The sequence below is a fragment of the Pseudopodoces humilis genome, chromosome 4, assembly GCF_049639895.1.
Source record: "Pseudopodoces humilis isolate 2021_Gansu_Grassland_sample_001 chromosome 4, ASM4963989v1, whole genome shotgun sequence".
Taxonomy (NCBI): Eukaryota; Metazoa; Chordata; class Aves; order Passeriformes; family Paridae; genus Pseudopodoces; species Pseudopodoces humilis.
The window spans coordinates 17,339,069-17,352,628 of record NC_142203.1 but is presented as its reverse complement, the minus strand read 5'-3'; the positions used below and the strand labels follow the sequence as shown (position 1 = coordinate 17,352,628).

Sequence of the window (13,560 nt, the reverse complement as noted above, 5' to 3'; positions counted from 1 at the left end):
GAACTGCACTGTGGTAGACAAACAGACACTGGCACACAAATGGCTGATCCCACAGACTAACCAAAGTATCTTTAGAGCTGACTGGGCTTTGCTCCCCATGATACCATAACTGGTGGCAGTCTTGAGACTGAGGCACATGAGACATTTCTGCCTTGCTTTTAAACTCCAGCATCAGGATGGTGGGAGGCAGGAGAATACTCATAATGACCTAAAAGAGAGGCAGAAGATTAATTAAGCAGTGATAGCACAAACCTAAGATCACAGCCATGCCTGGTGCCAGCGCAAACGCAGTGCAATTCCTCTGGCTGGGGAAGGAGTCACTGGTGCTGGGAATCTGTATCACAGTGTGGCAACCTCTGATCATTTGAGCTGCTCTTGGCTGATTCGTGGCTTTGAAGAGTGGTATCGTATCTTGGGATGCTTTCAATACTGCCCCATGTGTCTGAAAAGCATCCCTCCCACCAGCAGCTCTGCCAGGGAACAGGCAATGTGGGGATGTAAGAGCAGGTGAAGAAGGACTGAAAAGTGCTGAGAATGGGAAGAGCAACAAAAAAAACCTTCCTTCTAATGTCATCCTACACATGCTTTTGCAAAGAAATAAAACAGAAGCAAGTATCGTTTTCCTTCCCTACCTTGCTTTTGTTTCCCAGATGTTCACACTCCAACCTATGCTTAAGCACAGCTGTGTGAAGCTGCATTAGCCATGCTTATAACCAAAAAACACAATATATTAAGAATCTAAAGAGCACCTAAATGCTCAGAAAAAAGCAGACCATTGCTACCTTAAACCAGGAGTTCTTCCGCATCTTCAGGCGTCCCATCCACATGTCGGTCAGCAGCATCTGTGTGCACGTGTGGGACACAAAAGGCCGCAGCCCCACAGACACTGCCAGCTTTAAGCAAGTGGAGTTGCTCCAGTTTTTCAGTTCATAGGTCAGCAACTTCATGGCCATCTGCTCGTTTTGTTTGAATGCTTTGTCCAGCACATCTAAGGCAAGCTGCCCAAATTCCCTAAAGCAGAAAGGAATTAACAGTCAATATAACAGGGATCAGTCCAAACTCAGAGTCGCTGCTGAAAAGAGGCTGCTGTGAATACTCTGTTAACTAAAGTTCAGCTATCAATTTCAGTAAGCATGCCTTCTCCCATTTTTCTCATTGCTTCATCAATATACCTAGTGATAAACAATTTGAAGTGTAAACCTATTTAGTCCTAATCACAATGTTTAGGGCCATCCTGTTTTATCGGGTTTTATTTTTGTTGCTAATCTCAGTGATCAAAATGGACCCTACAAAGCTCTTTGTATTTGCTTCAACCAACAGATTCAGCGCCACTGTGAGCAAGTATTGCAGCCAGTTGCAAAAGTCTCCTCTTTTGGACTAACTTTAAAACACTTCTGCAGAGAAAATTCTTGAAGGTACATACTCTCCTTCAAATTATGATTTGGAGCTGCATACAAAAGAACAAAGTACATTTTATTGCATCTGAATCCTAAGCACAAAATCTACAAAGCAGAAAATATATTACTAACAAGAAAAGCTACCAGAAAACACTAAATGGAAATTACAAACTCAAAGAAAATTCTTGGTCTACTTCCCTTTTCATTCAATCAGGTTCTTCACTTTCCACTTAGTCTTGCACAGAGTAGGTTTTAAGCACCGATTTTGGTTTGCTCATTATTACTTGTTACAGATTTGAACAGTCCAACAGCTATCTGCCACATGGCTTTTTAACAAATTGAACTGGAAGAGAAGCTGCAAGGGAAATTTCAGCCTTTCACTTGACCATTTAGCAGATAATGAACTATACATTACTCACCTGCATTTCCAAATATGCATCTAGGTAATATGCAGTTAGCTTTCCTTTAACTCTCCAACACACTGCACACCAGTAGATAGATCCATTATATAGTATCAATAATGAGTATCTGAAAGTACCTTTTTTATACTCCATAATCCATGGCATCACTAACTTTACTAACTCTTAGCAGATTAGGGCAGTATCTAACCATTCCCAGCACCAGAGAACTTTAACTGAAATGAAGGGAGAACTCGTACTTTGAATACTTCTTGAGTTCTTCTGAAGTGTCATCCACCATGTTGCTCTGTTTAGCTTCATGTGCCATTGCTCTGTAGAGTTTACAAGCAACAACAGCTTTGACCATGGCTTCCTCTCCATGCTGCCAGAAGAACATAGCCATCTTCTGCCTTTTCATTAGTACTGCCCACACCAGGAGGTCATTATAGGGGTAGATGAAGCCAGTTGACTCATAATTCTCTGTGCAGTTTATATCCTCTTTTGATTTCTTTTTGTACTTTGGGAAAGGGCTGGATCTTTCCTATAATTTGTGGAAAAAAAAATAATAAACCCCAGATTCATGAAAATAAAACTGCATGCAAATCTGAATGACAAGTAGCAAACTATTTGATAGCTATATACATTTAAGCATAAACCAGAGCTAGGACCATGTTCAGATTACCAGTGCTAAGAAGGTGGTAACATTAATGAAGGAAAAATACACCTTGCTCTGAATCCGTGCCTTTCATAGCCTTTCCATAGTGTTGGGCATTCTCCAAACCCCATGATACTCCACGCTTTACTCTCGTTTTTATATGTGTTATGACAGAAGAAGAAGTAAACACTAGACTGAAATAAACACCTTAGGTACTTAAAGATTATTTTGTCGTCTGTCCCACTTGTAATGTAAACTTGCTATACATTTGTATCTGGGTATTTCTTGGTAAAGGTACAGGAAAAAAAGTCTTACTGATAAAAGTGAGGAAGTCTCAGTGCTATCATGGGTTCATTTTGAATCTGACTAATTCTAAAACAGCCATTTAAATTAATTTTACTTTATGTTTTGTCAGATAGAGAGATAGATAGATATGAATGAATGCCAATCTTTACTTGTCTGTCATTCTTTCTCTGAATTTAACTCTTCTTAACAGTCTTAGTCTAGCACTTTAATAAGCAATCATGAGAAAGCATTAGTAAAGTCAGAGAACTCTTTTATTCCTTCCAAATTCAGAAGAGTTTTCACACATGCTTGATACTTAGAAATTTGGTGATACTACATTTCAGTAAATTAAAGCCCTTAGCAACTAAAGGATGGAAGTTAAAAAACTATCATGGAGTCTGAGCTTGATTTGACCAATAATAATAAAATTGCAAGGCTTGTATTTCATGAGCAGTGAGCAGTAAAACATTGTTTCCACTGCAATTTAGTAGAATTATTAAAACTAAGAGCCTGACCAGCATGCCTAAAATTTGTCAATAAAATTATCATCAGCCTGATATGTCCTAAACAAAGTCTAGAATAAGTAATTATATTACCTTGTATTTGTAAGGCTGTGCAGTTCTGAAGAACTGAGAATGCAAAGTACTTTCAGTGGATCCCATTCCACTATCCATCTGATTACTCTGATGAAAGGAATGAGATAGGCTTTGAGGCAAGCTGGAGACCACTCTCTAGATCCAAAGGGAAATCATAAAACATGAAAAGAGAAATGCAAATTAGAAATAAAATTTGCTGGTACTTGCTGACTGCAGTAATGCATATAGAAACTGACGTTATTCAAAAACTAGCGAGTCAAAAATTGCCACAACTACCACTGAAGTTTATACCATCAAGGCAAAAAATGGCCTGTTTCACATCTCAATAAACAAATATGTATTTTTCTGAATATCTGAATTCAAAATAATGATTTTCCATGCATAAGATCCACAAATTGCAAGAACCAGGGTTGCAACATAAGGAATTGCCAAGTCTGGAAGCTCTTCTGAGTGCCGACCTTTATAAAATGTGCTGTAAGCCATTTGAAAGACAGAACTCTCTGAACTTTTTGCTGATAATTTCCTCTGAAGGATGACACATCCAGCATCTCTGTAAATTTTGTTCAGTGTTGGCTAAGAGGGAAGAACATTAACAGCTGAATTGCTAATGCTCTTCCCAGCAATTCCTAGTTATATGATTATGTGGTTTCACCTGTCCCTGTTAAGGTCATATTTCATTGGGAGAGAGTGAGAAGTGTTAGAACTGCTTACATCTTTTTTAAACATTGTGTTAAAAACTGATGGCACAGAAAGCTCTGTCTCTTTGTTTCTATTCACCCCAAGTTAAAGGTTTCATTATTTCTTCTCAATTTTCTTGATTATTATGAGGTTCTTCTCTTAGTCAAGGAAATACTACAGGGGGATGAGAGGATGTTCTTTTTTTAACACATCTAAAAGTGCAGTTCTAATCCAAAACCTGGGGATCATTCTTATGCAGTAAATCTGCTCTTTCAGCTAATTTATTGAGAAGTTTAGGCTGGTTTTAAGTTACTGATTTTGGTAAACCGTAGGGAGAATGCTGACATGCTCTAAGTCTACTTCAAGGCATGTGGAATTTAATATTTCTGTAAGCTGGTTCAGGCTGCAAAAAGGAAATATGTAACTGCTTCAAAAAAGGGAAGATGGTATTGGCACAATCTTGTCATTCCTTATTGATGGATGATAGACAAAAACCAGATACTGGACACAAAGATAAATTTACTGAACTAATAAATCATTTCACAACCACTTTATTAGGACCTAATTAGTCCTGGGGATTTTTCTCTTTTATTTGCAGTTCTCCACAGTTCTCAAACAGATAAGCACGGCATACATTTAAATGATGCTCTTCAGACTAACCAGGATGAAAACCTGAGCTATTTTCAGGTGTCACATTTTGGCTTTTCTTGGTGACCGGTGTTTTGGAAGAAGCTACCTTGTGTTTTCTGTAGAGATTGTTGTAGAGAATTCGGAAATGCTTCCTTGTGTAGCTGCTCCGATACGCTTCACCAAGGAGGTACTCTATCACCAGTCCAATGTCAATCAGTGATATCTTGTAATCCAAAGAAAGGCTGTTCTGAAACACCAAATGTCACAAACGTTACATGATGCTGTTACATGCAACATTCAAAAAAAAACACTCAAAAATCTGGAAAAATATGCATCTGTCAGGAAGCTACACGTTCATTACACATACAGAATTCTTCTAGGAAAGAGAGGAAAATGTGATTGATACCTGCAGTTCATTGTACCCACATTGTATATTTTGTTCACAAGATCAATTGCATCAAACAATGAGAGTAACTGTTCTTCAGGACAAGCACCAACAGCAGAGGTACAGATAAAAACAGTCTCATAACAAGAGAAAACCAGCATGGTATGATTAAGCACTTTGATTAACTAAAATTGAAGGAGTAGTTGAAGCATGTATTTAAGCTGAAGCAGAGTAATTCCTACAGACTGTAAATATCCTGTTGAGGCTCAAGACTGTCCTGACGACTAGGACAACAGCAGTACATGCACTAGCTCTACCTTCTGAGTATCTCATCTCTTCTGCTTAAAGCACCATTTCCTATCTTACCTCCATCCTCCTTCCAAGACCCGAGGCTTGTGACAAATTCTTGGAAGAACAGATGCAGATTTTTAAAATTATTGGTAAAACCTTAAGCTGCAACTCGTGGAAGTGAAAAATGGGCCTGTTTATAAATAGTATCAGAGATCCCATGTATTCCTAGCACTGTATGCCTTTCAGACTGTGAAAAGTCTTTTTCTTCATGGGACTGAGGGTGACTTTCAATAGACTTCAGTAGCAAGCCTCGGTACAGTCAGCTAAGGCTACTCAGCCCCAGGTCACTGAGAGTTAGGCAAGTATTTTTGACTACCTAAGCCTGTAGATACTTCTCTGCATTAAACCCCATCTTTTATGTCAGCAGAGCAGACTGCAACATATCTTCATTCAAATGCAGCAGCATCCAAGCTGGTCACAGTAACAGAGAAAATATTCTGAAATCCAGGGTCACATCACTGTGCTGACTGTTCCAACTACAGTATCACTATATTTAATCAGAGTGCACACCCATTCACAGAGCACTTATGTGAACTTACAGAAGCTCAGGAAAAGGCTTTTCAGCATTTAGACCTGTTTTCAGATTCCAAGTTTAGCTTACACAAAGGCAAAGAAAGTTTTGGAATTGTGGAGACATTTTTTCACATTAATTCCATTACTGTATATCAAGTGCCGAAAGCTTCTCTTTAGATCACACACTGAGTTTTTCCAAAGTGTCCTGAGATATATAAAGACATATATATATATGGATTTTAGGGAAGCATTCATATAAATCGCTTCAGTGAGGAAGAGTTTTCTCAGCCTGGAAAAGCTCAATATTTCTTTCAAGATTTAGACCTTTCAATATATAAATCTTCCAGATTTATAACTTAAATTATATCTTGAATATGTTTATCAGTATGGAAAAACACAGAAAACAGTTTGTTACAGAGACTAGGATACCCTATATCTATCTAAAGAACCATAAATGGTTTTTGACATGAAAGTTACCCACACTACCAAAATGATACCATGAATCCAACAGAACTCTGCAAACAGTCAGATTTACCATTTCATTTTATCTTAGCAATCACACTCTGAGAAGAATTAGCCAATTAGTCTAGATTTGGACCTAGGATTCTCCTGTGCTGAAGTCTAGATCCATAAAGAACAGCTCATCTCTTCCTGGCTCAGCAGTGCTGTGAGGTACAACAGATAACAGAACAGTGAAATAAATTAATGATGTGTCTAAATAACAAGGCTGCTACTGAGTCACTAATGGAACCAACGCTCCATGCAGTAGTCATCCACTGCCACCTTCTGTTCTCCTAGGCAATGCAGCACATTCAAATATTACCTCTTGTCACAGTATCTTCTCATTACTGCTCTAACAAGGAAAGACTTCTTTAACTTTGGGGAAAAAATAAAAAACCTTAAAGCAATGAGCATAACTACTGTACTAATTCACTAAGTGTTTTCTATAACCAGTTTAGAATGTCAGTTTAGTAATTTGAGAGTCTGATCTGCATTAACTGCTCAGCTTTGAAATTAGGGTACAGAACCCTTGGTAGCCTCAGAAGCAGTTGGTTGGTTGCTTAGGGGGTCAGTGGAATTAAGATGAAACCATTTAGCAGATCTAGGACTGTAGTAATTAAGCTGTAACTTCTATTACCAAAATTCCCCTGTATGATCTAATAGATCTTGCCAGTGGACACTGAAGTATTAACCTAGCATTTTTGTCCCCAGCCTTTCCTAGGTCTATTACCTGTTTCACATCTCGAACTAGATGATGTAAAAGCAGATTTGATGGTCCTTGTTTCTGTGGTTTGAACAGAAAAGACAGTAAACAAACATGTCACTCTACACTAGAAAATCAATACGGTATAAGAAGGAAGCTTAAAAAATCTACAGCATAAACTACTGTTATTGAAACTCTCCCCACTCTACCAACAAATCTTTTCAAAAAGATTTCAACACCAATCTGCAACACCTCTACTATCTTGACTTATTCTAGAAAGAGGCTGATATAGCTTTGGTATAAGCAACATATCATTTTCAGCATGGTAAGCATGTATTTCATATCAGATTAAAATCTGAACATATTTCTCATCAGCTTCCATCTAGCTTTTCAATCTAGTTCATGACAGTGAATCAAAAATAACAATCTGCTACACCATTCCCAAACCCCCACGTTACAATCAAAAATAACCAAACGCATTAATTTTGGTTTTGGTTTTTTGGTTTTTTGTTTTTTTCAAAAATCCTTCATAAAAACATGGCCTAATCATCACACCCCTTAAGCAAAGCAGTATTGTTTCCAGGCTTTCATATCTAAAGTGGTATCCCAGGATTTCAAATACTCACTGTATTGTAAAGCTCTTCCAAGCGAGATATGGTAAGAAAACGGTGCATGTTCACTCCGTATTCTATCAATAGTTTAACAAAATCCACACGATCCATGACTAAAGCATCCAGCATTGCCTGTTCCAAGGCACCAACCTCCAAATGGACACAGTTGAAGGAAAACATTAGAAAATTACTTTTGGAAATAAATAAAATATTCCTGTAATCTTTCCACCACAATGACTTATCTCTACGTATGTTTAAAGTGCAAGTACAAAAGAAAAATATGCTGGAGGAAACTTCTGTGTAAAAACAGAGGGAAACTGTGTAAAAACAGAGGAAAAAGAAAACAGTTTCATAAACCAAACATCTGTAGAGACTTCTACAAATGTAACTTTACAACTGGACTCTGATAATACATTCTCTACTCTCTAATTCACTTCAGAAGATAAAATATGATAATGCAGGGCACGGAGGGAAGCCTTTTTTTTTTTTTTTTTTTGACACATGACAAAAGCTACTTCAAACTACCGTAGAGAAGTCTCTATAGAACTGCAAGTTCTTTAAAGCAAACTTTTTTTTCAAATGTGAGAGAGAACATGTGTTAGAATAAAATCCCTCAAAGGAAGCATGAAGCAGAGATCTACCTACAAGAAGTGTCCAAATGGTGGAAGCACTCCACTCGTGGCATTTGAACAGAGCTTAGCAGGGCTTATACATGCAAAATGGCAAAGCAGTGAGATGTATGAGGTTCATATAAATCCATATAAAATTTTTCTACAGAACACATATGCACAGGAAATGCAGTGGGTTGAGCAGAATGAGGAGACTGGAGGAACACTTATGGGGCAGATGTTAGTGCTAATACTTGAAAATAGTACATTCCTTGTCTATATTAAGTTTTGACAGAAATTATGTTAAAAAATTATCAATAAATGTTATAAAAAGAAAACTTTTACACTGATCCTGAATTACTTTCTGGGATTTTCTCCCAGAAATATCTGGGAGTGACTGGCCACTCTTACATTAAATTTCTTCTAACAGTCTTTGAGCTGGCAGTGTGTCTGAAGAGGTCAGCAGCCATTTGGTAACTGTTAGAATGGTATTCCTTGGTATTTGAGGTAGAGTTGACATTTAAACAGAAACACAGCCACAGCTGGTTATAACCTTTACCTTCTAAACTTCTAAGACTAGAGTTCTAAAAATAAATGGCCATGATACATGAAAAATCGTATGTTTCCTTGAAGCACCTAAATAGACAGAAATGTTATGAGTCCACAAGCAATCACCTCAAAACTGCTCCTTTAAATATGTACCCCAAAATTTGAACACACAACTGCAGTAACACTGCAGGAGCCATAGCCCCTGACAATTGGAGATCTGGCAATACCTGACAGTCAGAGGATTGCTTCACTTTAATTAAGAAAGCAACTAAGCTACAGGCAAGCTTTAAAACCATCCTTGTACATTCTTTTTTTTTCTTTTTAGTGCACAAAAAAGATAGTTTGGCTTTTTCCCTGCTTAGAAAAGAAAATACTCAGAAGTGTATGTTATCCTGATTTTTGCTTGGAAAAGCAGCAAGAGATGTGAGGCTTGTTTTTTATGAGATTTTTAAGTCTTACTTGAAGGGGAGAACACAGTTATTATTTGACAACAGCTTTTCTTTCAAAATAGTGCTGAACATTGGACTGAAATAGATATGAACAGATACACTAATCTTTTTTTCAAACACATCAGAAGCAGAGCAGTGGGAGTAGGGGGACTGCCAGTGGCTCCGTAAGGACAAAGGATGACCAGATACAAAAGAAACACTTAAGGCTATTGTACACATAGCAAACTAATTTGTTGCCTTACTGCTTACTACAGAACAGGATGGGAAAGCCCTGTATCAAAGTTGTTCTTTGTGGCAGAAAAAATCTGAGGAACTGCGTCTAATTTAAGTATCAGTAGAGAATATTATAGAAACCTTCCAGGAAGTGGTAGTGGTAAATTATCAGGACCCTGTGGTATTCCCCTAAGAGTTTCCAGAGAACTAAATTACAGCTGAAATCAGCCCTTTTAACATCAGCATCACAGACAGTAGACATGAAATATGCAAACAGTTACAAAAAACCCAAGTTGTCCAAGTATGGCATATCAATACTGTTAGAATTTTATAAGGACAAATAGAACAGAAATACAATATTGACATGAGAAAAATGCAGCAGAATAAGTGGAAGCAAGGTAGTTACTTTGTAGACTGAAATTAGAACTCTACTAGAATTTCAGCAGTCAGAAAAAAGTTGGGAAAAGATCTTTAGATCACCAAGTCAGTAAGAAAACCTAACACTGACAAGTCCACCACTGAACCCAGTCCCTACGTACCACATTTACATCTTGTAAGTAGTTCTATGGTTGATTAGTCAACACATCCCTGACGCTGAGCCTGTTCCAACTGTTTATCATGTTTCTTACGAATAATTTTTTCCCAATATCCAATCTTTAATTCATGGATGTTGAATTGTAGACATCCCAGGCATAGTCTTCCATATATTCAATCTTATGCACCTCAGAAAATATGGGCTAGTGGTTAAAAAAATCAGGTCTCTCTTCATGGCAAACAACCAACTATGGCCACTCAAATACATATACAACTGCCTGTTTTTCAAAATTTACACTTTAAAGAAGAAAACACCCTTGGGACTGAAAAAATCAACTCCATAATTCTTGGCAGGGAATTAAAAGGTACTTCTGGGAAGTGCTTCTTGGACCATGAGATATTATTTCTCAAAGAAAATATTTATTCCTACAACAAATGGGAAAAATGTGTTGAGGCACATAGAGTTTTATGTTTGTCATCTACAAAAATCTTATGTACACAAAAAACTCACTTACGGAGGGTTATACTTAAATACTGGATTACCTGTGAAAACTTAAACCCCATAATTTAAATTTAATTAATTGATTTAATTGCTACTGAATGTTCTTTCACACACATGTAGCTAATTCAGGTCAAAATCATGGCTTGCCTTCTGTAAGGACCTAGAAAATGCACTTAGCTGTCCCTAAACACTGTCCTGATAAGAAAAGCCACCACAACAGAACCTGAGTTAAGCACAGATGGTACAGCAGGAAAGACCTAATTCCAGGCCTAATGGAGGTAAAGGTTTGGTTAGCATCTGGACAAAAATTTCCACTGTGACAAAATGTGAGAAAGGAAGGAAGTGCTTTTCCTCATGCCAACTCGAGTTTTGGGAATGGGATTTCCCTTTTGGGAACAGCATATCCTGTGACTATCCGGGGCTTGGGCTGTATAAAAGTGGCACCTCCAGAAGAACAACTCAGGGCCCTCACCTCTGAAGACCGGGGTCAAGAGGAACCAACAGGACACCACAGGAATCCACGTGGTGGTATTCTTTATTTAACCGCTCTCTCGCACTTTCTGTCTCTCCCCCTTCTCATACCTCACATTTATTGTTAAAAAAATGTCTCTGCTATTGACTTCACATATCATCTCTTAAGCTGAGCAGAGACATGTCTTATAATTGGATCATAACTCTCTCATTGCAGCTTTTCCTAAGAAACAATGTCTAAAATAATGACATTACTTTTTTGTTTTTAACCTGGTGATTTACACTGGGATTTCTGTATTTCTGTCTAGAGCTAGGAAAACAGATGCAACACCCCTTGGGGGTTTATATCTTTGGAGAAAAGAGTATAATAAGCTACAATGAAACACCCTTAACCACCATTGATTGCCAACACAGGCTTGAAAAATACATATCTAGAATTATCCCTGAAACTACAGTGAGAGTGACTACTGCTGGAAAAGCTCACAGCAAAACCAAGAGGAACTTTTGCTATCATCTCTTCTCCAGAAAAACAAAAGTGATCTGAAGCATTGTATAGTTGAATACTTCACTATTTTGAGGATAATCAAAAAATCAAAGCAGATTACAGAAGGCTGAGTCCAATTGTCAAACTATTCCTTATTTAAAGCTCGACAAATGCAGATCATGAAAAATTAGTCATCAAAATGAAGAGTAAAACGCAGTGAGAAAGAACAGGTACCTTCCAGTGCTGTCCATAAACAAGTATGTGTTTCTTGGCGATATCTAGCTGGTTCCAGGCCAATGCCAAATCTAGCTGATCTGAAGCAGACATATTCGTACCTAGGAGGCAGGCAAAGGATCTATCAGTTCTCACACATTTATGTTGCTCCCTGACTTCGAAAAGATAATCCAGTGAGACTGTATGCCAGATAAAAAGAGGTCATATTTTTCAATACCTTTCAAGAGTGCCGTCAGAATTGCCAAATCAATGTCCTGCTCATCTTCTGACTCCGCATCAAATACGGTTATCTGTTAGAATTGCAGAAGTATACTATTTGAGGTGAGGCAGAGAAGCCTGTAGTTATTTCTTCTTTGTATGGGCTGTGGTAGATTAAATCATACACATTTCAAAACAAACAATGGCAGGGGTCCAGACACAATTTTCCTTTGTTTCAGATGGAAAATGCACCATTTTGCTTTTAATGCAATGGCACCCCAGGAAAACTGGAATAAACCCACTGCATGAGTCTACACGTGTCTGTTTCCTTTTGAATAACCTTTAAACCTGAAAAATGTAAAAATGTAACATTGTTGATATTCACTCAGTTTTCAACTAGAAAACAGACACTCAAATAAAATAAAACAAAAAATACAAAAAATGTATTGTGCTATTTCCATTTTACTGATTATCAGTACAATCATCATTACTTGCCTATATACTGTGACCTCCATCATGTTTGAAAAGTTGTGACAGACTGGCAAAATAACTGGAAAAGGGGAAAAGTAACAACCATTTTTAAAAAGGCTAAAAACAGAGACCTGGGAAACTACAGTCCAATCAGCTTCAGCAGAGTCATGGAGCAGATCCTCCTGGAAACTTATGGTGAGGCATGTGGAAAGTAAGAAGGGGATTGGTGACAGCCAATATGGTTTACTCAAGTGCATGGCCAGCAGCTGGAGGGAGGGGATTTCCAGTTACTAGCGGTGTTTCAGAGACAAGTTCTAGCACAATTCTGTTGTGGGTAGAAGAATGGAAGGAAACCTTTCTAAATTATAAATAAGACTCTACTAGAGAAGAAAAATATAGGAGTTACTTGATCTCCTTGTGAAAACAAAGATATTTGATCTTTTACTAAAATCAGGAAGGCTCTCATTTCATAAACAATGGCTGAAACTGAAACTCCAGAAGTTAATTAAGCAGGCTCTGTAGAGCTACTCAATATAGAAATTGACACAGACACATTTGTGCTGTCCTTTTATCAGATATAACAGCTGTGCACAACCCACCAGAGGAAGAGCAAAAAAGGTAACAGGAAACGGAGACTTCCTAAACTCAGCACATGAACCCTACTCACAGACTCTCTGTGTTTCATGCATTCCATCAGAACATGAAATAGATGACTGGACTGTTTCTGTTCCAATCCAAATATGTTCTGAATCATCATTAAGATCTCGTCCTTCACCTGAGGGCGCAGACCCCTGGAAATAAGACATACAATCGATGAAAATTATATTTTAGATACTTCTTACCCACCCAAATGATGCTTCAGAAAAGATGAAACATAGGAGAAATTTCTTTTTTCTTTCTACTTTGTTGTCTTAATCCTTCTCTCAACAGAAAGAAAAGTAATCCCATAACATAAATTATTAATCACAAACACATTTGTTTTGAAATACATATTTACTATTGAAAATACAATACATGGGTAAGTTAACAATTTTTTGGATTTTAAGGATTTTCCATGAGAGCAAAAATCCTTTATAGATTAAATAGAGCTAAAAATCACTGGACATGATTTTTCTTTCTTTCAATAAAGAAGGAAAAATGGGCA

General features: G+C 37.5%; 1 protein-coding gene across 1 annotated transcript in view; it reads right to left on the bottom strand.

Annotated features, from left to right (window-relative positions):
* TRPM6 (transient receptor potential cation channel subfamily M member 6) overlaps positions 1 to 11,840 on the bottom strand; it is a 50,858-nt gene extending 39,018 nt beyond the window's left edge. The window contains exons 1-7 of the mRNA XM_088054617.1: positions 11,748 to 11,840; positions 7,719 to 7,853; positions 7,120 to 7,173; positions 4,746 to 4,886; positions 2,056 to 2,336; positions 783 to 1,011; positions 62 to 208 (exon numbers count right to left, since the gene is read on the bottom strand). Of these exons, the coding sequence (XP_087910743.1) occupies positions 62 to 208; positions 783 to 1,011; positions 2,056 to 2,336; positions 4,746 to 4,886; positions 7,120 to 7,173; positions 7,719 to 7,853; positions 11,748 to 11,840 (1,080 nt within the window). The remainder of the gene's footprint in view (positions 1 to 61; positions 209 to 782; positions 1,012 to 2,055; positions 2,337 to 4,745; positions 4,887 to 7,119; positions 7,174 to 7,718; positions 7,854 to 11,747) is intronic.
* Between the last annotated feature and the right edge of the window lie 1,720 nt (positions 11,841 to 13,560).